The sequence below is a fragment of the Neofelis nebulosa genome, chromosome 15 (genome assembly GCF_028018385.1).
Source record: "Neofelis nebulosa isolate mNeoNeb1 chromosome 15, mNeoNeb1.pri, whole genome shotgun sequence".
In the NCBI taxonomy this organism is placed as follows: Eukaryota; Metazoa; Chordata; class Mammalia; order Carnivora; family Felidae; genus Neofelis; species Neofelis nebulosa.
The window spans coordinates 6491941-6519704 of record NC_080796.1 but is presented as its reverse complement, the minus strand read 5'-3'; the positions used below and the strand labels follow the sequence as shown (position 1 = coordinate 6519704).

General features: G+C 38.5%; 1 protein-coding gene across 1 annotated transcript in view; it reads right to left on the bottom strand.

The window, feature by feature from the left end:
* LOC131496466 (ankyrin repeat domain-containing protein 26-like) overlaps positions 1–27764 on the bottom strand; it is a 95888-nt gene that overhangs the window by 64984 nt on the left and 3140 nt on the right. Inside the window, 5 exon segments of the mRNA XM_058702025.1 lie at positions 537–570; positions 2682–2852; positions 14085–14251; positions 20178–20239; positions 20548–20677. Coding sequence (XP_058558008.1) covers positions 537–570; positions 2682–2852; positions 14085–14251; positions 20178–20239; positions 20548–20677 — 564 coding nt within the window.

Below are 27764 nucleotides of genomic sequence, written 5' to 3'. Positions count from 1 at the left end.
TAAAATATACTAGGTGTAGAGAAGTGATAAATAGCCATCTTTTTATAAAAGCAAAAACAGGGGCACCTGAGTGGCTCAGTCGGTTGAGCATCCGACTCCATTTTGGCTCAGGTCATGACCTCAGGGCTCCTGAGTTTGACTCCCACGTTGACCTCCACAATGACAGCATGGAGCCTGCTGGGGATTCTCTCTCCCCCTCTCTCTCAGCCCCCACCCCCACTTGTGCGTGCTCTCTCTCAAAATACATTTTAAAAATAAGTGAATGAACATTTAAAAGCGAAACCATAGAGACTTTTTAAAAGAACGGATTTTTATCAAAAAGACACTGTTATCCATAGCTAGTATTTCTAAGTAACTTTTTCACAGCAAATGTCTCTACAACAAAGGAAGATTTTCTATTTTTTCACTACATCTTTCATAAAGTAATTTTTTGCCACTGAACAATATTCCTAACAAATATGTATCAAAATGATATAATAAAATAAAAATAAAATAAATAATAAATACAATAAAATTACATTGTCTCTTTTGCTTACCTTGTTCTTTTTCTTAGAAATTTTCTTTGCAGGTCTGAAAAAACCCAACAATTCTTTTCAGGCAAATATTAAATACTTAAAATACAAAGCGTATCTAAACCTATTGTTTCTGATATAAAATCTCTGCATTTGAATCTAATTTTCTACAAAGGGGATTAAACAACAGAGTAACATTAAACAACATAGAAAACATTCTACTGCTAATATTAACAAAGGATTAGGTGTATCCAGTTCTCGTATATGTGCTGCTGAAGCAAGCACAACAAAGTACTAACGTTAGGTAATAACTAACAAAAGCAAAGGAAAATCCTAATGCTACTTGCGTTATTTGATAGGAATGATACCATTGTTTGTGTTGTTGTCGTCATTTTACTAAAAATAAGCTTTTACTGGCACTAAAACCTACTTGGAAAGTGCAAGTTAACTCCCTATATGAAAGAACCCCTTTTTAACAATCATGATACTAACGTGTTGAAGACTCACTATGCAGCTACTCTCTAGGCATTACTATGAGCCCTTTACATGTCTTCAAGGTATTTGAAGCCCCACAACAATCCTATGAAGTAGGTTATTATATTAGGTATTTTACACAGGAAGAAAATGAGGCACAGAAAGTCGAAGTGACTTGCCCAAGAAGCCCTCGTCGCTGGCCAAGAACAGACCCTGAATTCAAACCCAGGAATGTGCCTTCAAACATGTGTTTTATACTATGTGGTTAAAGTAATACTCCAGTGTTTCTAACTAATATGACAGCAAATGAATCTATATTATGATTCGATTTCTCGCCATAGTGATACATAACAATTTCTGAATCTTACACATTTTTTAAGAGACTTTATACTTGGCAAGATGGGAAATCTACTTTCAATAAACTAAAGATTTGCTTCTTCTAGAGAAGTTCCTCAACAGGCATTCATTCATTCATTCATTCATTCATTCATTCCACTGTTTATTCCCACATTCAACACATACTTATTGAGCATACAATCTGTGTCAATGGCACTGTTGGTACAGGAAGCATGGTTTTGGTAATTTAGAGCTCTCTAGTCCAAAAGGAATAATCTGTTATGGATTACTAGTTTCTTTTCCAATTGTAAATGAACAAAATCTTCCCCTTTCCCCAGAACCTAAATAATATTAACTTAATAGAACCAGATACTTTAAAGTCCCTAACAAAATCATAGCTATTTGTGATATTATCAAAGGCACTGCATATCTAAAAGCATCAAGGAAGGATTAGTTTTATTCAGAATGGCCTCAGTGTTTGCATACATTTATGATAAGGGTGTGTGTGTGTGTGTGTGTGTGTATACAAATATATACATATAGAACTTATACACATATACTTATATATACATATATAAGAAATTATACATTTAATTTGTATATTATGCATATACATATACATATAATATGTATATTATACATATAATATACATATAATAAATATACATATACATACATAAGAAATTATATAGCCATATATATAAATATATATATATACATATATATGTAAATATATATATATATATATATATATATATATATATATATACACTTGCATACATACATATATATTTTTAAATCTGCATATTCAATTGTATGAGAATACCCCATTGTGGAACCAATTCAGAATAAACCAACTTCTTGCACAAAATCACATGAATAAGAGTACTAAAGACAATTACTATAATCTTTAAAAGATAATGTAATACAATCAACAAACTTCCTAATGTTTCGAAATGCAAACAACATTAAATTAACTAACCATGTCTATCTCTATTGATCATTTCCAACAGAATACATACTCTAAAAGCTCCCATCTTAAAATAAAAAGAGAAAGAAAATGCCTTTGCAATTCACATTCTTTTTCAGTTATCATCCATTTCTCTATTACCTTTCCCAATTAAAATGCTCTAAGGAGTTGTTTACACTTACTCATCTTCCATGCTTCCATGGTGACTACTGAAACTGCTCCTTGACAAAGTCACTTACCCTCATCACAACTTTTCAAGCAGTGTGTTTGATATGTTGAGTATTTCTTGCTTTAGCTTGGACCTACCTGCATTACAGCATTTTATTTCCACAAAAGGTAATCACTGCTAAAATTCCTTCACAGGCACATAAAGAATTTATAGATTTTACCTGCTTTCATGCTGATCCTTTTCACTGAAATGGCTGCCATCATTCTTTTGTAGTGGACCACCAGTTAGGGAATCTGCCTTCTGCAACACTGGTGTGATCACAGATCCTTTTGATGTCCCTTTTTCATTTTCACCTTTCTTTAACTTCTTCACATGTAAACCAGGTTCCCTCCTTAAAAAAAAAAACAAAGCCATTAAAAAGCCATAAAAAAGCCAATGTTTTCTAATAATTTTACTGATAAAGAATAAAAAGACCATTTTCATCAAGTTCTGAATTTTACCCATCTGACTTAATTTGATTAATTCAGAGAACAGTGCTGAAGTACCAACCGTACAAAAGGAAATACTCATCTGTTGCTTCAAACACAGGTAAATATACAATTAGAATACAATGTGATTTGTAAGAATTGACATGTGAAAAGCTGTAAGTGAGGACGAGAAAGGCTTTACTGAAGAGGGAAAATAAACAGCAGAGGTCACCAGGGAAAGAAACGGGAGAAAACCATTTTCTTAGAGATTAGAATGTGAGCACAAAGATTACACAGATGGCATCCAGGTGCCTTGAAAGGAAAAAGTATAAGCTTATAGGAACTTGGAAAAAAAACCATAAAATACATGGAAGCAAGTAGTAAGAGATCAGTCAGGAAAGAAATTCTGAAGAACTTGAAGGTTACACTAAAAAGTTAGAGTTCATTTCCTAAAGGCAGTGACTCTGAGACATGGGAGTAATAACTAGATGTGTGCTCTATTTTGGGCTTTGCTTTGAAATATAAGAATGCTTAATTTCAACAAAGTTTTAAAGTAGCAGGAGGTCCATATAACATGAAAGAAGAAATCAGGGAAATATCTTAGGGGAAAAACTACTTTTAAAATACCCATATGTCAGAGCGATATCAGTATCATAGCTGAACAAGATGTACGTTGTTGCGTCTCCCCACCTACAACAAACTGGCATCTCATCCACCCACGGGCAAAACTGCCTTTGCAGGAGCTGTGGGGATCTAGCACCGTATTCCAAGGGACCGAGGACAAGTCTTGCCTACCCGTGCATCAGGTAACAGGCAGACATACTACAGTCTAATCTGTGGACCTAGCAATAGCCCATAAAGCGCCTCCAGCCCCTCCCTCTCAGCCACATCGGTGAGCCCCTCCCTAGAAAACACTCTCTAAGATAATCACCCGTGGATGAGAGAGCCTTTTTGGAAAACCAGGTGTCCTGCAGAGAATTTCCAGCATCCCACTGGAGCAAAAAAATCAGGTTTGGACACACTGAAGAGGTAGTCATTAAAGACTGGAGGAGGTGACTGCTACTTCAAATGCAAAGACAGCAATGCAAAACTGCAAAGAATATAAAATATCAAGGAAATATTATACCATCAAAGGATCACAATAATATTCCAGTAATCAATCGGAAACACAGGGAGACCTGTAATTTAATCAAAAGAGAATTCAAAAATAGCAGTTTTAAGGAAACTCAGTGAGTTACAAGAAAAACACAAAAAGCCAATTCAATAAAATCAGAAAAACACTCTATGAATAAAATGAGAAGCTTAACAAAGAGCTGGAAATAGTAAAAGCTAACTAAACAAAAATCCTGGAGCTGAAGAGTATAATGAAGGAGATGAAAAAAGCAAGAGTGATCACTGACAGGAAATGGGTCAAGCAAAAAAAAAATGTGAATTGAAAGACAGGAACTCTCAGATTATCCAGTCAGCAGAGAACAAAGTCAAAAGAATGAAAAAGAGTGAGGAAAGACTATGTGACTACAAGTGAACCCTCATAAGGCTATTAGCAGTTTCTCAGCAGAAACCTTACATTCCAGGAGGCAGTGGGATTACATATTCAAAGTGCTAAGAGAAAAAAGACTACCAATCAAGAATACTTTACTCAGCAAAATTATCCTTCAGAATCAAATCAAATAAATACATTTGATACACCGCATTAACAGAATAAAAAAAAGTCATATCATCATCCCAGCATGGGAGGAAAAAGCATTTGACCAAATTCAACATCTTTTCAGGATAAAAACTCTCAACAAAGTGGGTACTGGATTATCACACCTGGACATAATGAAGCCCAATATGATAAGCCCATAGCCAACATCATATGCAGTGGTAAAAAACGGAAAGCTTTTACTCTAAGTTCAAGAACAAGGCAAAGTTGCCCACTTGACCACTCCTATTCAACAGGATAGAGGAAGTCCTAGCCAAAGCAGTCAGGCAAGAAAAGGAAATAAAAGGCATCCAAATCAGAAAAGAAGAAATAAAACTGTCTTTTTTTGCAGATGACATATTCTTATATATAGAAAATCCTGAAGATACCACCAAAAAGCTGTTCCAAGGATGAAGGATACAAAATCAACATTAAGATGCAGGGGTGCCTGGGTGGCTCAGTCAGTTAAGCTTCTGACTTCGGCTAAGTTCATGATCTCGTGGTTTGTGGTTCAAGCGCCTTATTGGGCTCTGTGCTGACAGTTCAGAGCCTGGAGCCTGCTTTGGATTCTCTCTCTGTCTCTGTCTCTCTCTCTCTACCCCTCCCCTGTTAACACTCTGTCTCTTTAGCCTCTACTACAAAGCTGTGATCATCAAGACAGTATGGTATTGGCACAAAAACAGACACACAGACCAATGGAATAGAATAGAAACCCCAGAGGTGAACCCACAAATGTATGGCCAACTACTCATTGACAAAGCAGGAAAGAGTATCCCATGGGAAAAAAAGACAGTCTCTTTCTTCTGGGAGAACTGGACAGCAACATGCAGAAGAATGAAACTAGATGACTTTTCTTACACCATACACACAAATAAACTCAAAATGGATGAAGGACCTGAATGTGAGACAGGAAACCATCAAAACCCTAGAGGAGAAAGCAGGAAAAAAAACCTCTTTGACCTCCGCTGCAGCAATTTCCTACTTGGCACATCTCCAAAGGCAAGGGAATGGAAAGCAAAAATGAACTATTGGGACCTCGTCAAGATAAAAAGCTTCTGCACTGCAAAGGAATCAATCAACAAAACCGAAAGGCAACCGACAGAATGGGAGAAGATAGTTGCAAATGACATATCGCATAAAGGAAGGGCTAATATCCAGAACCTGTAAAGAACTCACCAAACTCCACACCCACAAAACAAATAATCCAGGGAAGAAATGGGCAGAAGACATGAATAGATACTTTTCCAAAGAAGACATCCAGATGGACAACAGATACATGGGAAGATGCTCAACGTCACTCCTCATCAGGGAAATACAAATCAAAACCACACTGAGATACCACCTCACACTGGTCAGAGTGGCTAAAATGAAAAAAATCAGGAGACTACAGATGCTGGCGAGGATGTGGAGAAACAGGGACCCTCTTGCACTGTTGGTGGGAATGCAAACTCTGGAAAACAGCGTGGAGCTTCCTCAACTAAGTAAAAATAGAACAACCCTATGACCCAGCAATAGCACTGCTGGGAATTTACCCAAGGGATACTGGAGTGCTGATGCATAGGGGCACATGTACCCCAATGTATACAGTAGCACTTTCAACAATCGCCAAATTATGGAAAGAGCCTAAAAGTCCATCGCCCGACGAATAGAGAAAGAAGATGTGGTTTATACATACAGTGGAATGATACTTGGCAATGAGAAAGAGTGAAATCTGGCCATTTGCAACAACGTGGATGGAACTGGAGGGTATTATGCAAAGTGAAATAAGTCAGGCATAGAAAGACAGATACCATATGATTTCACTCACATGTGGATCCTGAGAAACTTGACAGGAGACCATGCGTGGGGGGGTCGGGGGAAAAAGTTACAGAGAGGGAGGGAGGCAAACAATAAGAGACTCGTAAACACTGAGAATAAACTAAGGGTTGATAGGAGGTGGGGGAGAGGGGAAAGTGGGTGATGGGCATTGAGAAGTCACCTGTTGGGATGAGCACTGGGTGTTGTATGGAAACCAATTTGACAATAGATTATATGTAGTAAAAAAAAAAATGACAAAATCAGCATCAAGAGATCAGTTGCATTTCTAAACAATAACAATGAAATAGCTGAAAAAGAAATATAAGGAAAAAATCCCCTTCCCCAAAGCATCAAAAAGAGCATAATACTTTGGAATGAATTTAATCAAGGACTTTCTGAAAGATAGGTACAGTAAAAACTACAAGACATTGGTAAAAGAAACAGCAGAGACACAAACAAATGGGAAGATACCCTGTTGTTTATGGATTCGAAAAATTAGTATCATTAAATATCCACATTACCTGAAACCACCTACAGAGTCAATGCAATCCTTGTCAAAATTCCAATGACGTTTTTCACAGAAATAGGAAAAGCATTCCTCAAATGTGCAAGGAACAAGAAAGACCCCAAATAGCCAAAACAATCCTAAGAAAGAAGAACAAATCTGGAAGCATCACACTTGCTGGTGTCAAACTATTACAAAGTTATGGTAATAAAAACCGTATGAAGTTGCACACACACACACACACACACACACAAAACAAAACACAAAGATGAATGAAACAGAATCAAGAACCCAGAAATAAACCCATGCATAAAGTCAACTAAAAACCCGTGCATAAAGTCTCTTTGTTAAGAGACCCAAGAATACTCAAAAGAGAAAAGGTAATCTCTTCAATACATGATGGTGAGAAAACTGGATATTAACATGCAAAAGAATAAAACTGTGCCTCTACCTTACACCACTCACAAAAGTCAACCCAAACGCAAATAAAGACTTCTATATAAAGTCTTAAATCATAAAACTCGTAGAAGAAAACACAGGATAAAGGCTCCTTGACATAGATCTTACCAATGATTTAGGATAGGACATCCAAAGTACAAGCAATGAAAGCAAAACCAACCAATGCAATCAACAATGTTTCTGCACAGCAAAAGAAACAAGCAACATGACGGAAAGGCAACCTATGGAAAGGATGGAAACATTCGCAAGCTACAAATATGAAAAACGTCAATATCTAAAAATGTGTAAGGAATTCGTACAATTCAACAGCTAAAAATAAATATAATTAAAAACTGGGGAAGGCACCTTAAAAGACGTCTCTCCTCAAAACATATTCAAATGGCCAAGGGTACACAAGAAAGTGCTCGATATCACTATTCATCAGGAAAATGCAAATCAAAACTGCAGTATATAGATATCACTTTGACCTATTAAAATGGCTATTGTCAAAAAGACAAGAGATATCGTTGGCAAGGATGTACAGGAAAGGAATTCCTTGTACTCCTGTAGGACTGTAAATTGGGACAGCCACTATGTAAAACAGTATGGTGGCTCCTCAACAAACTAAAAATAGAACCTCCATATGAGCCAATAATCCCATTTCTGGGTATATATCTTAAAGACATGACATCCTTACCTTGGAGAAATATCTGCAGCCCTACGTTTATTGCAGCATTATTTACAATAGTCAAGAAACAACCTAAGCATCCATCAGTGGATCCATCGATTAAAAAATATGGTATACATTTACAATGGAATATTTTCAGCCACAAACAAGAAGGAAATCCTGCCATTTGTGGCAGCATGAGTGAAACTTGAGGGCTTTATGCTTAGTGAAAATAAGTCAGACACAGGAAGTCAAACACTGTATGATCTGACTTATATGTGGAATTAAGAAAAAAATGCGTGAAAAACAGAACAGACTGGTGGTTGCCGGGGTTAGGAGGCTTTGAGAAATGGGTAGATATTGGTCAAAGGGTACAAACTACCTGTTACAAGATTAATAAATTCTGGGGATTTAATGTGCAGGATGGTGATTACAGTGAACAATACTGTATCCTATCATTGGAAAGTTGCTACAAGACTAGATCATCACAAACAAGAAATGATATTTATGTGAGATGATGGAAGTATTAACACTATTGTGGTAAGCATTTGACAATATAAAAGTGTATCAAATTAATACAGGTACACCTTACAGTTACACAGATGTGTGTTACTTATATCTCATAAATCTGGAAAAACTTCAAAAATTCAAAAGTACTCATATGTCATTATCTATCGCTCAAAAATAAAAATCATCGGATTAGTTATGCTTTTGTTTAAAAAAAAATGGTTTGCGGCACCTGGATGGCTCAGTTCATTAAGTGTATGACTTTGGCTCAGTTTGTGATCTAAGGGTTTGTGGCTTCGAGCCCCACATCGGGCTGTGTGCTGACAGCCCAGAGTCTGGAGCCTGATTTGGAATCTTTGTCTCCCCCTCTCTCTGCCCCTCCCCAACTCTCACTTTGTCTCTCTCCAAATGAATAAACATTAAAAAAATTTTAAAAAATGATTTGTTAACTTTTGTATACTTTTAGCCTAATATCTAATCCTAATAGAAAAAAATGGGGGATTCCCCAAAAAGAAAATTATAATTCTGTTTTCATGGACTAAATGCATGCAACAGAATATTATTACCATACAGCTATGTACATTTCCAAAAAATAATGAAATTTCCCACAGATTATTTAGGACTTAAACATGAGCCCCGAAGAGCACCAAAAACAAAAACAAAACTAACAATTGTTTTTTTTTTTTTCAAAAAAAACTGTTATACAGATAACTTTTCTCATGGAAATAACATCCAAGAAAAGAAGAATCTTTCTGAAAGCAATTATCAAACAATTCCTCTTGACTCAAACTTCAAAAATGAATCTGTAATTATAGAATTTGAAATAGCTTTCATTTTGAACCCAGTCAATAGAAGCAACCTTTAAGTAGAAAACATCTGGTGAAAGCCACCTCAAACTTAGAAAAAACAAAACAAAACAAAACAAAAAGAAACCCTAACACGTAGCTATGGTAACAAGAAGCCACCAGAATCAGTTTTAAATGTGTTAATCAATGTGCACCAGCCCTACTCACCAACCAATCCATTTCAGCTCCTTCCTTCTGAAAGACAGCGAATAAAGGACAAAAATCACTCCAATACACATGCTTCAGCGTGCCAACCAATCCACAACAGTCTCACCCAAATAAGCATGGTGCTTCAGATGATGACAAACCATTTAATTTTCTGAAAGTTCCCCAATCCTTAAACTCCACTCTTCCCCAAACCCTGTATAAGAATAGCAGACTGCTCTGTTAGAAAAGACTACACCTAACCAGCATAGCTCGCTCTTATTTGGAAGTGATCAATTCCAACTTCATCTTTTTATTTCACATATTGAGGGTTCATAATCCTTTGGCAAGAATTTTTAAAGTCCTATAAAAAATTGCCACCATATTTTAGTTTCCTTAATAAATATAAAGGAAGTTTGCTATTCCTTTGATACATTTCACCATAATGAAAACTAACATAAATACAACTAAAAGAATAAGTAGCAAGTAAACACAATATTGAGTCCCCCAAAATCCAAAAACTGTATATAACTGGCAGGTTTAGTTGTCAGAATGAACCCACGCCAAACTTTGTCAAAGTGGGGACTAGTATTAGGTTAAAAAAATTACACACAAGTTAAACTCCGTTCACTCAGTAAACATTATTGAATAAGTACTATATAGACTAGAACATTTTCTAGGCATTGGGGACATGGCAATGAACAGATAACAATCCTACTCATGAGTGAAGTAAACATACAATAACAATAAGCTACACAGGCAAAATATACAGTATTAGAGGAGAAAAACTAAAGCAGAGAAATCACATTTGATGTGTTATAGTTGAAGTACTAGTCAGGATGGCCAAGAAAGGCCGTGCTGAGAAAGTGACTTTTAAGCAAAAACCTGAAAGGAAAAACAAACAACAAAGGAAAAATCAAGCCATGAGGTATCTGAGGGAAAGCATTCCAGACAGAGTCAACAGCAAGTACAGAAGTATGTCCAAAGTACTTAAAGAGTAGTGAGAAATCAGTATGGCTGGACAGAATGAAAGGGGTAGAAAAGAGTTCAAATCAGAGAGAGAGAAGGAGACACCTGATCATATACAGGCCTTGTCGGCATTAGGAAGAGTTTGGGCATGTACTCTGAGTGAAATGGGAGGCAATTCGGCTTGGAGCAGAGGAAGGACACAATCCGACTTATGTTTTACTAGATCCAATGTGTTTAGAATTAACAGAAATCGGAAAAACAAAAGGAAGAAACAAACAGACAAGAAGACCATTTAGTTACCTATTACACCAATATAAACAACAGATGACAGTCTATTGGTCATGGAAGATGTGTTTGGATTCTGGATATATTTGAAGGAAGACGTGACAAGATTTGCTGACAGATGAGATGTGATGTGTATGAAAAAGAAAAAGAAAATAGAAGGAAAAAGTGAAAGGAAAAGAAAAAAAGACAGGAGTCAAAGATGACACCAAGTTTTTTAGCAGAGCAACTCATAGAACTGTTATTAACTCAATTAGGAAAGACATGAAAGGCAAATATTAAGAAGGAATATCAGGAGTTCAATTTGGGACATTTTAAGTTTGCAATAGCTATCCAGAAAAAGATATCAAGTAGGCAGTTTGATATGCGGGCCTGGAATTATGGAGAGAGATCCGGGATGGAGATATAAACTTGAGGATCATTAGAATATACAAGATAGTAAAAGTCAAGAGAAGGAAAATCAAAGGCAAATTCCTGGAAGACATCAATGGGTTAAAAGGTGGGGGACGAGAAGAAACAAGCAAATCAGGCTGAGGTGTACAGACTAGAAAGGCAGCGGGAAAATCAGGTGAGTGAGTGATATCCTACAAGCAACATGGAGACAGAATTTTGGAGGAGAGAGTTTTCCATTGGGTCAAATACTGCTGAAAGGTTAAGTAAAATGAGATGTATGAAATTATGTTTAGATTTATTAAAGTGAAAATCGGTGGTAACCTTGAAAAAACAATTCTGGAGGAGAGGGAAAATTGCTACAATGAATTCAAGAGTGGATGGGAGGGAGGGAAATCAGGATCAAAGAGTGAAGAAGGCTCTTGAAGGATTTCGCAGCTAAGCGGAATGGTCATGGTTGATCTAATTTTCTATTATTGCTGTAGTTTTCAATTGTTACATAATGATTAGGCAGTATTTTTGTAACATTTGGAAGTCTTAAAAATTGCATATATGTAACAGTAGTTTTTTGTTTTTTTGTTTTTTGGTTTTTTTTTTTGCTTTTTTGAAATACCAGACCAAGGTACTAAATAACTCACAAAATTATACACTGAGAAGACTCCTTAAAAATTTTCTAGATATATGATATTATATAAGCTGATTACCATTTTTCTCATGCTTAGAAAGACCACAGAAAAACTAAGTTTCAAGGGCAGTATTTCATGCTTGATAAAAATTATTGAACTCTAAGGGCACCTGGGTGGCCCAGTCCTCGAAACATCCATCCCTTGATTTTGGCTCAGGTCATGATCTCTATGTTCTCTAGCATCGAGTTCTGCACTGACAGCATGGAGCCTCCTTGGGATTCTCTCTCTCCCTCTCTCTTTGCTCGTCCCCCACTCATGTGTTCATGCTCGCTCTATCTCTCTCTCTCAAAATAAACAAACATTTTTAAAAAGTCACCCAACTCTAGGATATTTTATACTATCCAAAGTAATGAGTCATATTAAAATTTTATACACAGAAGAAAAGGGGTTGGGAATGCAGAAAATAGTCCTACTTTGTAAACTGAATTGTCACAAATTGTGTAACATGAAGGTACTGTTGAAAAATTTGGTGTGGTTCATGTTGAAATATATTCTCTACAAAGGCAGGATAATGGCATGCAAGCAAGGTACCTTTATAAAAACGATTCATTGCATTACCAGCATCTTGGTTTATAGCACAGGGGTCATGAAATGTTTATATAGAATATGAGACATGTTGCCACATGAATCCTCTTGACAATATTCAGATTAAGTTGAGGGTCCAACGTTGGAGCACTCATGCACTGGGAAACAAAACCAAAAATCTAAGAACTAGGAATTTTGTTGGTAGACTGCCAGTGTAGCAGGGAACTTCTGTTTGCAATTCAGTAGATATTAAAAGTATTCTAACAAAATGTGCATAAGACATGACACCAAACCAAACCAAATGCTTTAAATATACTTTGTTAAACCATCAGTACACATAGACCTAAAATCATTTTTTATTTTTTATTTTTTTTATCGTTTATTTATTTTTGAGACAGAGAGAGACAGAGCATGAACGGGGGAGGGTCAGAGAGAGGAAGACACAGAATCTGAAACAGGTTCCAGGCTCTGAGCTGTCAGCACAGAGCCCAACGCGGGGCTTTAACTCTCGGACCGCGAGATCATGACCTGAGCCGAAGTCGGCCACTTAACCCACTGAGCCACCCAGGCGCCCCTAAATTCATTTTTTAAAATGGTCACATGCCCCATTACTTTATAGAAGTGAAACTTTACTTCCTTATTAATGAATTGATATTTAGCCTATCTCTGGGGCACCTAGGTGGCTCAGTCTGGTGAGCATCTGCCTGTTGATGTTGGTTCAGGTCATGATCTTGTAGTCGTGAGATCGAGCCCTGTGTTGGCCTCTGCACTGTTAACGTGGAGTCTGCTTGGGATTCTCTCTCTGTCCCTCTCTGTCTCTGCTCCCCCTCGATGCTTGGGCTCCCGAGTGTGCACATTCTCCGTCTGTCTCTCAAAATAAGTCAATAAACATTTAGACAATCTCCAAATGTTTGATATGGGAATGCTATAATAAATATCCTTCACATATACATGTAACATATTTATATAAGTAACCTTAATATATCTGTTCTATTTTGTATATGTAATAATATATAATAAATGCCCTTAGAGTGTGGTGTGTGTGTGTGTGTGTGGGTGTGTGTGTGTGTGTGTGTGTGTTTGCACGTGCAGGAGCATGTGCTTGCTTATAGAAATCACGTATTTCAGAAGGACCCAGTCCTGGCAATGAAACCATTAGAATAAACGGATGACCTACCTGAAATATTTTTCTCACGTTATATTATTTATTTCTGACAGTGACAGAGACAGAACACAAGCAGGGGAGGGGCAGAGAAAGAGGGAGACACAGAATCTGAAGCAGGCTCCAGGCTCTGCTCTGTTAGCACAGAACGTGATGCAAGGCTCAAGCTCGTGAAGTGCAAGATAATGACCTGAGCCAAAGTTGGATGTTTACCTATCGGTGCCATCCAGGTGCCCGACATATTTGAAATTTTGAAATACACTGCTAAATCACCTTTCAGAAAGGAGTTACCAATTTCATCCAGCCACAGGGTCTAAGAAGGTCATTTTCCTCACATTTCCTAACTTGGGTTATTTTTTAAAATAAAATATTATTACTATGACTGCAAAAATCACTATCTCACTGGTATTTACATTTTTCTCATTAGCACGTAGGATGAAATATCTCCACGAAAAATACAAAATTTGTTCATCATGAACATTAACTCAAACTAGGAAAGTTTGTTGCATAGGAAAATAACAATTACCTACTATTTAAATATTGCTATAGGCTTACCTATCAGAATCTTTATTTTCTGTAATAGGCAATTGATGGTTATCAGTTTTTCCATTCTGTCTTTGTGGAATTAATCCAGCAGCCGCAGCATCATGTATGTTTTCTGATACTTCTATGTCACTTCCTCTGTGCTTCTTTTTTTCTTCAACCTTTAATGGAACTTGATACTAAAGGTAATTGTTACTTTAGTCAATAAAAAGAAATTTTTTTCATTAACTTTATCAGTTGACACTTAGTTTGTCATAAATTCAATGGAGGAAAATATTTTGTGTTTACTTTATCATTACAAGTAATTGTAATTTTTATAAACTCGGCTTCATTTCTGATGGAATTTAAAAAAAGCAGAAGTTACCAAAATTTCTAAAAGGGCTTTCTTAATTTTGTACTCTTATTCATATCCACACGTTGCTACTGAGAATTCCCCACCCACCCCCACCCCATCTGACCAAAAGATACAAAGAAATAAAAAGACAAGAGACAAAATTTGTCCTTTTCTATCCTTACCACCTGGGTTTAACACAACAGCCAGATTTAAAACATGTGACATGGAGGTGCTCCTGTAACAATACCAGGAAGCTTTCCCCTTTCTGCATGGAGCTATTCTTTCCCTGACTGCCTTTTACAATTCTTTTTCTTTTGGAACTTAAGGTTCTCAAAAAAAGTGACAGTGTCCCCTAAATTTATGAACCAAAGTTTGCCACAACACAAAAGGAACAAAGTGAAATGGACGTTAGGGTGGAATTCTGTGAAATTAGTAATGCTCTCCAAATCTCACATTCAATAACCATAAAACTTTATAGGGAGAGGGTATAAAAGTAATGATCACCTTTAATCCCATTTGCTACTGATAATGCGAGTAAAACTCAAAAAAGTTAAACGATTTGTCCCAAGTTCCTAAAGTGTCATTAGCTAGCATTTTATGGCACCAAAAGAGACGATATAATTCTTGAATGCTGAATCAGAGAAATGACCACAAATTCATTAAATTAGTCAGATGCATGAAAAGTGTGACTTTGGCACAGTAAATTAATACCTTGATAAGGGACAAGGAGATTAGCTACTTATTCTTTTTAAAGGAGGGTATCTCTAGGTTTTGTCTAAATAGACAAAGTCCACACATCTCAAAACTCAGTTTTCTCCCTTAGAGTTAAATACTGAAGGTTTGCTGAAGGTTTATGCTACCTACATGGTAAAAATCATACAGGCCAAAAGGTATCATACGCTATTGAACATAAAGTGAAGGTTTGACTCAACAGAAACATCTGAGAATGAGATTAAAAAATGTGAAAAAAGGGGTGATAACACAAATCGCTGTTATTAAGCCTATCTCAAAGGGGTCATGTTGAAATTCTAAGTTCCAAGATTTTGAGTAAAGCAGACAAGACTGCCTATATTTGTGGGCAATAAGCTTAGGAATTCCCTGAGCCTGCACTGATGGGTTAACCAGGCATAGAAAATTACAAAGCCATAGGATGCTCACACCCAAGTTTGGGTAAACAATATTAGGTATCTAGGTATAGAGAGGGCGGGGCAAAGTCTCCAAGACCAAGGTGTGAGAGGTAAACAAGATTAGATATTCAGGAGGACACACTCCCCAATTTAGTACTATGGCAGAAAGCTGCTTTCCAGGAAGGAAGGACCAAATGAGGTAAACAGGTAAGTAGGGCTATAGGCTGTAGGCTGCAGGGTGAAGATGCCCAGAGGGGAGCTAATTAGCAAAAGAAAGGTGCCTTGTGGATCCTGAGGTAGCATCTGTCTTCTCCCCTAGACTAGCTAAGATAAACAGAGAAGCTGCCTCAGGTCAGCTGTTAACAACCATCTACCAGGCACCAGGATTTTGTTTTATATTGACCCTAACACCTAACACCCTATATCTTGAAACCCCCTTTCCCTCATGCCCATGAGTTCATGTTCACAGATTGATTTTCTCTTTGTGCACGTCCATCACCATGTTTGGAAGCCTTCTGATCCTATTAAAAACAGAGCAAGGACCCTTAATCCGGGCTCGCGTGTTCTCCGGGACATTAGCTGTCTCTCCCATTGTAATCCTGCATCCCACTGCTGTCTTGCTAGACAAGCAAGAACCCTAGACCCAGAGTCTACAGACACATACTGAAGCAATACATAGATTGCTTTAGCTGGGAATGTGTTTGTATTCCTTCTCTTAGTTATTGCTTCTTTCTCATTTTATTGTTCATGGAAAGGCAATTTATATTTAAGCCAATATATTAAAAAAAACAACAACCTGGAGATAATTATGTTTTTTAAGCAGTTTCTTTATGGTTATTCTGGTTCGTGAGGTCACATGGTACTTATATAGCTAAGTTAATTTCCCAGTTCTTATACTACCTGGAAGACTGACACAGAAACTTTAAGGTTAACAAATCACAAGAATGTTTCCCTGAACTCCTATTTGTTAGATAGCAGAAATAATCTATTTCCAGACACCATTACTTATTTAGACAATTCCATTGTATGCACACTCTTGTTCTCTTGAGTGGAAAATCAGAATCGATCAGATAATTGCTAAAGAGAAAAAAAAAAAAACAAGAGTAACAGCAAGGCGGACCTCCTTCTCTTTTGGAGGTTGAACTTTCTCTCTTTCCAAAGACAGGAACTCTACTTGAGACATGCCTATCTCATTCTTAAACCTTTGCATATCTTGATGTAATTCTTCACTTAGATGTACTTCAGATGCTGGAAAACTAGATGCTGAAAAAGAACTCACAATTTCTAATTCAGAATCAGTACTTTTACAGTTATGATTACTGTCATTCTCTGCATATAATGGCTTCTGGAAAAAAGTCTTGTACTGGTTTTGTTTTCTCGTGTTTGTGACATCACAAATATCATGCTTTTTTGTCTGAACCATGTGCTTCATCACATCGCAGCAGGCAAGCCACAAATGAAAAAGGCTCTCTGAATCACTAGACTGAGGTCTAATTTACAATCGGTGGTATTTTGGTCCATATTTTTTGCCATTTGCATGTCAAACTCTCTTGGCCTTCTTTCACTTTAAATGTAACTAGTGGGTTCCTTGCTTTTTTATTTTCTATATCATTTTAAAAATCCTCATTGTTGTTAAAAAGGTGCTCAATGTCTGGTTTGTTCTCATTTCCATAGTCTGATTTACTTACTTTCTTTCTTTCTTTTATTTGAAATTTATTGTCAAATTGGTTTCCATATAACACCCAGTGTTCATCCCAACAGGTGCCCTCCTCAATGCCCATCACCCAGCCTCCCCTCCTTCCCATCCCCCATCAATCCTCAATTTATTCTCAGTTTGTAAGAGTCTCTTAGGGTTTGGCTCTCTCCCTCTTTAAGGTTGTTTTTTTTTTTTCACTTCCCCTCCCCCATGGTCTTCTGTTAAGCTTCTCAGGATCCACAAAAGAGTGAAAACGTATGGTATCTATCTTTCTCTGTATGACTTATTTCACTTAGCATCACACTCTCCAGTTCCATCCATGTTGCTACAAAAGGCCATATTTCATTCTTTCTCATGGCCAAGTAGTATTCCATTGTGTATATAAAGCACAATTTCTTTATCCATTCGTCGGGTGATGGACATTTAGACTCTTTCCACAAATTTGGTGATTGTTGAAAGTGCTGCTATAAACATTGGGGTACAAGTGCCCCTACGCATCAGCACTCCTGTATCCCTTGGGTAAATTCCTAGCAGTGCTATTGCTGGGTCATAGGTTAGGTCTATTTTTCATTTGTTGAGGAACCTTCACACTGTTTTCCAGAGTGGCTGCACCAGTTTGCATTCCCACCAACAATGCAAGAGGGTTCTTGTTTCTCCACATCCTCCCCAGCATCCATAGTCTCCTGATTTGATCATTTAGCCACTCTTGACTGGTGTGAGGTGGTATCTCAGTGTGGTTTTGATTTATATGTCCCGGATGATTTGCTTTCATTTAAAGAAAGCTTAGAAGAGGGGCGCCTGGGTGGCGCAGTCGGTTAAGCGTCCGACTTCAGCCAGGTCACGATCTCGCGGTCCGTGAGTTCGAGCCCCGTGTCAGGCTCTGGGCTGATGGCTCGGAGCCTGGAGCCTGTTTCCGATTCTGTGTCTCCCTCTCTCTCTGACCCTCCCCTGTTCATGCTCTGTCTCTCTCTGTCCCTCTCTGTCCCAAAAATAAATTAAAAAAAAAAAAAGAAAGCTTAGAAGATGACTGGAAAGCATATTCTGGGGACGCAGAGTATGAATGAGAGAGAATGACATTTTCAAGACTAGGCTCTTTTTGTTCAGGAAATGCCTGAAATACTACCGAGACAGACACTCCAAATGCATCTTATTCCTCACAATCAAGTACAGTATTTGTCCAATTCGAAGGTATTTCCTTTCAGTTGGATCCTCCTTAGAGTGACCCCGTGGTGGTTCTTCTTCAAGATGAGTAGGAATGCTGTATTGTTAACAAATTTCACCAAACTTCAGCTTTCACTCACTGGTGATGAGTTTTAAGCTATTTTTCCAGTCTAATTTGCCTCATTTGATCCACATTTCCTCAAAGTTTTGCATAGAAGCATGTCTTAAATATAGACATATATCATGCTCCCTATCACATTCCTTATTCATTTCTGGTCCTTGAGTCATTCTCTGCAGTTGCAAAAACGGATGGTAATTTCCTTGTTTTGATTTTCACATGTCTTTTCTGCCAGGATACATGTTTGTAAAAACACCTTGTCCTTAAGTAATCAAGTACGGACAAAGAAAAATGAGAAAATAATTACAATTGTACTGTTAACTTTCTTCATCTATGTTTAGCTGTTCCCAAGTCACTGGATTGTAACTTCCTGTAAGAAGTGAAAACTAACTTGCCTTAGCCTAAGACAGAAGAAAAATATGAACTCATAAACTTAAGCTTGTCAGTTTTTGGAACTAAACAATTCATTACGTGTTAAATCGACCAAAAAATAAGTTAGATGATTTTTACTGTTACAAATCTTAAAAACTATTTAGCTTACCATCCCTTATAACGAGCACTAAAGTGTATTTGAGTGCTTTTTAAAGATTAATAACTAGAGAATTAGAAAACTTTAAATTATTAGCAGCCAAATCAATTAATATCAAAGAGAAAGAAATATGCTGGCAGTGTGAATCAGCTTAAGATTCTCTCTCTCACCCTGCCCTCACTTACCCACGTGCTCTGTCCTCACTCTCTCTCTCAAAAGTAAGAATTAATAGAAAAAGAAACCATAAGCAACAGAAAATACATTTACATGATGGTACTCTATTTATTGAAAAAATTTGTGTGTAAGTTGATTCCCACAGTACAAACCCACATGGTTCAAGGGTCAACTGTATACCTATATGATGTCTCCTCTAAGAGATTACCAGAACTTAACATAGTGTCAAATTAGAAAATCAAAAACCCATTCCTACTTTCCCATTCTTTTCTGGACCCTACGACCATTTTATTGGCCTTCAGACATCTTCACATTTAAAACAAATATTCTTGGGGGGTCTGGGTGACTTAGTCGATTAGGTGCCCAACTTTGGCTCAGCACATGTTCTCACAGTTCATGAGTTCAAGTCCTGCATTGGGCTCTTTGCTCTCAGTGCAGAGCCTACTTCGGATCTTCTGTCCCCCCACCCCACTCTCAACAATAAACAAACATTCACCAAACAAAGTATCCTCAATATTTAGTAAGTCACTAAAAGCCACTGTGATCATTTTGTCTTCTATTTCTATACCACCCTTTACAGGTTACAAAACGTTGCCACATTTGTTCATTACGCATAACCAAGAGGTGGGTATTGGTGCCATTTTTAGGAAGGAGGTCATTGACCTTGAGGCAAGTTTTTCCAAGATCCCACAGCTAGGAAGTGACGGAACCAAGATGCTAGCATGTCTTTGATTTCAAATACAGTGCTTGTAGCATTATGCATCAGCAGCCTGGGCCTAAGAGATCAGGACTTTTTTACCTCCTTCCCTAGTTGTCATCTTAGAACAGGTCATCATTACTTTACTTATATCACTACAAGTATGACTGCGATGTTATTTTAATCATTCAAAAGTCAAAGTCAAAGCATCTCTTGGATGTTTTAACATCGCTCCATGACTATACTTAAAAATAAGCAGAAGAAAGTACCTCAGGAAGAGAAGGTGATTCTACATCTTCCTCTTCTCCTAATTCTAATGCTGACATGATATCTACAGAATAGGGTCACAGATAAATTAATGAAAACATGTGTTACTATGAATTATAAACACATACACAAGTCTATCTCCATTCATGAATATTTCAATAAAATAAAAGCAATAGCAGAAAAGATGTTCAGGGGGTTCAAGATTTTCTGGAAGTAAAAGGGGGTAGTACTTGGGATACTTCTAAAGAAAGATAGCAACAGAAAAATACCTTCACTAAAAAAGGATAATATATTTGGAACTACATACTCTCATATTTTTTTCAACTAGAATTTAATCATAGGAAAACAACTCACAGAGATTCACTAGCTTACCACTTCTGTCATTTTTATGCACTCCACCAGCAGAAGTCAAACTGCCATTAACTGTTTGCTCTGGTGGCACATTTTCAATAATACCAACACCATCTTCCTTTGCTTCCGTTGCTGACTTTGCTGTTCCTTCCTAGAAAAACAGCACAAAACAAAAACCCAACTTCAGAAAAATATCACATTAATTCATTTGGTCACACACTCACCCACTCAGAAAGACAGGCACATCCTGTATCTGTCAAGTCATAGCCACGATCCGGGGCAGAGCTGGAAACAGAAATAAAAGACAGAGTCTCTTCTATATGCTAGTAGCGGTAGAGATGCATGAAAACAGGTAAGGACAGAAAAATACCATCCACTAGTTCTGCAAGGGAAGTGAATAACGTACAGTGAAGGCACAAAGGAGGAAACACTTACATTTGGGAAGCTCAGCAAACACTGGGAAGATAGGGCTGTATCTTAAAAGACACACAAAGTGCACAGGGAGGGTGTGAAGGGCATTCTAGAAGGAGCAAAAGGATCAAGTATGAAATAACATAGTAAGTGACAACACCTATGCGATATGGCAAAACTGGAACAGAGTTCTTGGCAATGGGATAGATAGAGATTACTGGAACATGAGGACGAAACAAAAAAAAAAGGGGGGGGAGCAGTGTTATGCTAGAACATGAATTTTCTCCTTCAGATAATGGGGATCCATTGAATAAGCAGAAGAATGACACTGTCACAAGTATATTTTAGAAAGGTCACTCTGGAAGCAATGTAGGAGGAATGTCAAGGAAGCAAAACCAGAAGAGTACTGCAAAATTATAGGTGAGAGACTGAATTACAGGACTAACATATGAAAAATGGTAAGCAGGTACAAACTATCGAATGTGGTGAGTGACAGCATGCGGTCATTTCAGGGAAGTTCGGAGTCCAGGACTTTTCCTGTTTCAGGGATGCTATTTATCAGACTAGGGAACACAAATGACAGAGCAGATTACAAAGAGTCAGGAAAGAGGAAAGGGAAAGCACCAGAAACAATGTCTTTAAACTAGGGCGTATTAAATTTAAAGTACCCAGGGGACGTAGGAAGAACATGTTAGGGCCGCCTGAATGCCTCAGTCAGTTAGCACCTGACTCTTGATTTTGGCTCCGGGCATGATCTCACAGTTCATGGGTTCAAGCCCCCCATCTGGTTCTGCGCTGACAGTGCAGGGTCTGCTTGGGATTTTCTCTCTCTCCCTCTGTCTCTCTGCCCCTCCCCACTGGTGCTCTCTCTGTCTCTCTCTCCAATTAATAAATGAATAAACTTTAAGAAAAGAAAAAGACAGAAAATTCAGATCAATACAGTCCAAGTAAGAAAAAAGCCCATCATAAATATCTATAAAACATATTAAACTGATATAATGCAAACCTACACAGAACTCTGAAGTTGTGAAAAGGAAAGTAAAAGGAGGCGGGAGGAGTTAAGATGGCAGAGGAGGGGGATCAGAATTTCCCTTGTCCCTCAAACACAGCAGTATTGAGGTCACAACACTCGGAATACCAGGAGTACAGGCTGCAGAGGGACAGAAAAATCTCCACAGGTGCAAACAGACAGCTTGGCGGGAGGACAGAAGGGTGTGTATGCGAATTGGGAGACATAAAATGGGCAGCACAGGCATGGAGTGGGGGAAGCCCTTTGGTGGAGAAACCAAAGGAAGATAGAGAGAGGGGCTGCGGGAAGTGCATTTGGATATGAGAAAGCCTGTCTGGACCACAGACCAAGGAGAGGTCCAGAGAGCCAGTTTCTACTTTGCAAAACAGCCTTAGAGGCTAAAAAACAGAATTTTCAAGGTTGCCAGACTTTCTCTAGAAAAGAGCTACCACCTCCCATGCCTGGTGGGGAGGGAGCCGCCCCTAGGCTTGGTAGCAATCTCAGGGCTACCCTGGGAGAGAACACCTTGAGTATGGTGGAAAGGGGAGGTATTGCCCTGCCCAAGGGAAAAAGACCCTGCAGGCACGAGCCAGAGGCCCTCTGTCCACTGCACAGAGTGGCGCTACTCCAGAACCAGGTCCGAGCAAAGCGGGATCCTACAGGGTTTTGAATCCCAACTCAGTGCTCAGGGAGCACAGGAGACTGCAGCAAGGCAAGCTGGCCCCCCAGGCTATTCCGTGAGGACGGCCTGAACAGTGAGTTTTGAGACACCTCGTGTGGGCAGGAGAGATTGGGGTGTCGCCATTTCTCTCCCCATGACCTACATCGTGGGGCTTCAGGGAACGGACAGTGAGCCTCAGTGGAGGCAGGCCCATTACACCAAACCCTGCCTCTCTGTGCCTGGTAACTGCTTCTCTATGGGAGTGACACTGACACTGATGGGACCAGACAGCCCCTCCCCTACACCAGCACAGCCACCAGTCCCAGGCACCAACAGACAACTCTCCTCTGGTTTCGTATCTGAGTTTGTTTGTTTTCATTTGAATTATTGTTCTTTTCATCTTTTCTTTTTTAATGTTTATTTCTGTATTTTGAGAGAGAGAGTGAGTGATCAAGCAGGAGAGGTACAGAGAGAGGGAGAGAGAGACAGAATCCGAGCAGGATCCATGCTCTCACTGCAGAGGCTGGTGGGGGTATCGAACCCACCAACAGCGACATGACCTGAGCCAAATTCAAGAGTCGGACACTTCATCAAATGAGCCGCCCAGGCGCCCATCTTTTCTTTCCTTTTCTGTCCCTTTCTCCTCTTTTTCCCTTTTTTGTCTTTCTACTCTCCTCTTTCCTCTTCTCCCGTTGGAATCAGCCTAGTAGTCTCGAGTTGATTTTCAGTCAAAGCTAATTATATATATATTTTTTTCTCTTTGTTCCTCTGTTCTGATTGTTTGTTTGTTTGATCGGGCATTTTCTCCATACCTTTCCAGATCTCCTTCTTCCTTTTCCTCCTTCTCTTTCTGCATGAAGCCCTAGAGCTCCTTTGAGTCACTGCCTGGTCTTTTTTTCCACTCCTGTCATTTCTCGCTTTGTTTGGGCTAAGGATTCTTCACCACCCTCTTCTCCTTTTTCCCAAGATTACATCAACAAACAAATCAAAGCACACCGGGTGGAAGGCCCAAACTACCACTCCAAGTAGTGTGAGAAGCAAGCAAAGGTGCACCAAAAGAGTGCACACAACACACTCCAAAAACACTCGTTCGACCGCCAGGCCCTGGACAGTGTATGACCCCTTTTTATTATAGTAGTACTCACAGGTGTGGGACACAGAACAAGCTATTACAACACATAAAGGACAAGAAACTAGCCAAAACGACAAAACGGAAGAATTCTCCTCAAAAACAATTCCAGGAAGAAAGGACAGCCAGAGAAGGGCTCAAAAGAGACAGAAACAATATATCTGATCAAGTTTTTGGAACTGTCACGTTGAATGCTGAAAACGAAATGTTGTCAAGGAAATACAAAATAAACGGGATGCAGTGACAGCAAGGATGGGAGAAGCAGAAGAGAGAATCGGTGAAACAGAAGATACAATTGTGGACAAAGATGAAGCAGAGAAAGGAAAGAAAGGAAATTACTAGACCACGAGGCAGGTACTAGAGATCTAATTGACTCGGTGAGATGAAATAACAGCCACATCATAGGGGTCCCAGAAGAAGAAGAGTGAGAGAAAGGGGCAGAAGGTTTATCTGAACAACTTGTAGCTGAGAGCTTCCCTCATCTGGGGAAGGAAACAGGCATCCAAGTCCTGGCGGCACAGAGAATTCCCTTCCAAATCAACAAAACCCGGTCAACACCACGACATGTCATAGCGAAACTGGAAAAATACAAAGATCAAGAGAGAATTCTGAAAGCAGCTAGGGACAAACGGGGCTTAATCTGCAAGGGAAGACACATAAGGGTAGCAGCAGACCTGTCCAATGAAACTTGGCAGGGCAGAAGGGAGGGGTAGGAAACAGTCAATGTGTTGAACGGGAACATATGCAGCGAAGAACGCTTTCCCCAGCAAGGCTGTCATATGAATAGAAAGAGAGAGAAAGGCTTCCCCAGACAAACAACACCTCATGGAGTTCATGACCACTAAACCAGCCCTGCAGGAGATCCTAAGGGGCGACTCTGTGAGTGGAAAGCAGCAGAGACGACAAAGGACCAGAGGCCTCACCAAAAGCATGAAACCTTCAGATAACACAATGACACTAAATCCATATCTTTAACTAATCACTCTGAATGTCAATGGACTCAATGCCCCAATCAAAAGACACAGGGAATCAGAATGGATAAGACACAAAACAAAACCAAAGAATAAGATCCATCTATATGCTGTCAACAAGACACTGATTTTAGACCCCAGGACACCTCCAGATTCAAAGTGAAGGTGTGGGGAACAACCTATCATGCTACTAGAAGTCAAAAGAAAGCTGGAGTCGCCATACTTCCACCAGACAGACTAGATTTTAAACCAAAGACGGTAGTAACAGATTCAGAAGGGCGTTTTATCATAATTAAGGGGTCTATCCATCAAGAGGACCTAACAATTGCAAACGTTTATGCCCCCAAAGTGAAACGCCCACATATATGAATCGATGAATCACAAACATGAATAAATGTATACATACAAATACCATGATTGTAGACGACTTTAAGACTCCACGCATGGCAATAGGCGGATCGTCAAGGCAGAATATCAGTAAGGAAACACAGATCCTATGTGTCACTGGACCAGATGTATTCAGATATACATACATATATATTGGCCTTAAGATATACATTTACATACACGGATATCAACACCGATATATTGAGATCTTTTCATCCAACAGCAGTAGAATGCACATTCTTCTTTTTTTTTTTTTTAATTTTTTTTTCAACGTTTTTTATTTATTTTTGGGACAGAGAGAGACAGAGCATGAACGGGGGAGGGGCAGAGAGAGAGGGAGACACAGAATCGGAAACAGGCTCCAGGCTCCGAGCCATCAGCCCAGAGCCTGACGCGGGGCTCAAACTCACGGACCGCTAGATCGTGACCTGGCTGAAGTCGGACGCTTCACCGACTGCGCCATCCAGGCGCCCCAGAATGCACATTCTTCTTAAGTGCACATAGAACATTCTCCAGTATAAGTGACATCCTGGGTCACAAAACAGCCCTCCACAAATATAAAAGGACTGAGATCGTACCTTGCATATTTTCAGATCACAACAACGAGCACTTGCTCATTCTTTCTCTCTCGCCCTCCCTTTCCAAGAGAAATACAAACATTACAAAAACATTTAGCTCACCTCCTTTCAAGAAAGAGAAGAAAAGAACAATAAACCTTGTGGGGCAATGAGTCATGGATGAAAACCACACACAGACAGAATTCCATAACCAATATGTTGACAATGGAGTTGACAGAAAGTGATGTACTAAGAGAACAGACACTAAAGAAATGTTTTCTGCAAGGAAATATTAGGGTAGGGGTAAACCATTAAAAAAGAGCATGGTGGGGGGGGGACACGTCGGTGGCTCAGTCAGTTCAGCTTCCAACTTCAGCTCATGAGTCATGATCTCACGGTTTGTGGGTGTGAGACCTTCATTGAGCTCTGTGTTGACAGCTCGGAGCCTGGAGCCTGCTTTGGATTCTGTGTCTCCCTCTGTCTCTGCCCCTACCCCACTTGCTCTCTCTCTCTCTCTCTCTCTCTCTCTCTCTCTCTCTCTCTCCAATATAAATAAACTTTTAAAAAATAAAAATTACATTAAAAAGTATGGGGGGATAAGAGGAAAAAAGGAAACAATAGAAGACACGACCAATCAATCAAGCATGAGCTTAAGACAAGGAAGAAAAGGAGAAAGGTGAGTAAAATAAGGTAAGTGGAAACAACATACATTTTTCAGCAGGTACATAAGTAGGATTGGGAATATAATATGAACAATAGTCTCTTTGAAAGCTTTTCAAGATATATATATATATATATATATATATATATATAATCTATACGTAAAACAGAGGCTTTGATTCACAGTATATCCCTAATAATACTGACTTTTATCACTCTACAGTTATCTGGTTATAAATACTGTAATATTTAAGTTTTGTCACTATAAATTGTTCAATTACTGGCATCTATTGCTTCCTAAAAGCTATAAATTATTACTAGACTAACGAAAAAACAGAAAAAGAAAGGTTTCTAACACATCAACTGTCACTATGGAGAAAGAATTGGGAATGAGAATTCTAGAAAGAAATGTGAACCTTCAAAAGATGTATGTAATGGGACACAGATGGGGTTAAAAAAAAACAAAGACTGAGGAATTTTTATTTGCAATTCTAAGCTCACAATGGGAGGATACTAAAAATATACGGTAATCTTCTTTCGTATGTAACTCCTGATTTCCTCAATAGAATTCATTTGCGTTTATACGTATGAAACACCAAAACAGAAGATAAACTGACCTTACTTTTTAAATTCACATATTTAATTGTGCCATATCATGCGTATTTCATTACTTTTCAAATTCCATTCTACGGAATTCCATTTCCCTACTCCTTTATTCACATTCAACAACTATGACATTGCTTCTTACAAGCAAGACTTCATTCTAGGAGCTCCAGGAGTCAAACAAGTGTGTTTCCTAACCTCCAGTAGCTTATAATGATTTAGGGGCTTTGAAATGAATATTTAACTAAATATCAGATGTCTGAAACTTAAATTTTAGAATCTGACACAACGATTAGGAGGAGATATTTTTAAAAGCTAGAATATCAAAGATTTCTGAAATTAGAAATTTGACAACTTGGCTAAGAAGAGCCTCTGCTCATAGAGCTACTCTTCTCAGCAAAATACGTATTCTTCAGGGAGATGCACAATTTTAACTTAAATACAGGGAAACACCTTTGTAAGGTAAATGTTGAGAAATAATGTAAACATCTAAGTTTCTACATTTTCTAATATTATTTTAGACTAAATGTAGAACAAAGGATACAGACAAAGGGAAATCCTGTATCTCTCTCTCAAAATAAAAATTGCCCGGGGCGGGGGCAACCTACAATAGATAATTAGATCCAATAAGATTTCATTAGGCTTCAGTATTATCAGTCATGTTAGTATCACAGTAAGAATCCTTATCCTTAACCAAATGTCATGTTTCCTCCATTATGGGAAAGCTTTGCCCAATATAATTTGACGGTCATTATATATTTTCCAGCCCATTCTTTTCTCAGCCTCCACCTCTAGGAATTACCAAAGTAAAAAAAACAAAACAAAAAATTCAACGTGTCATATATCTGTC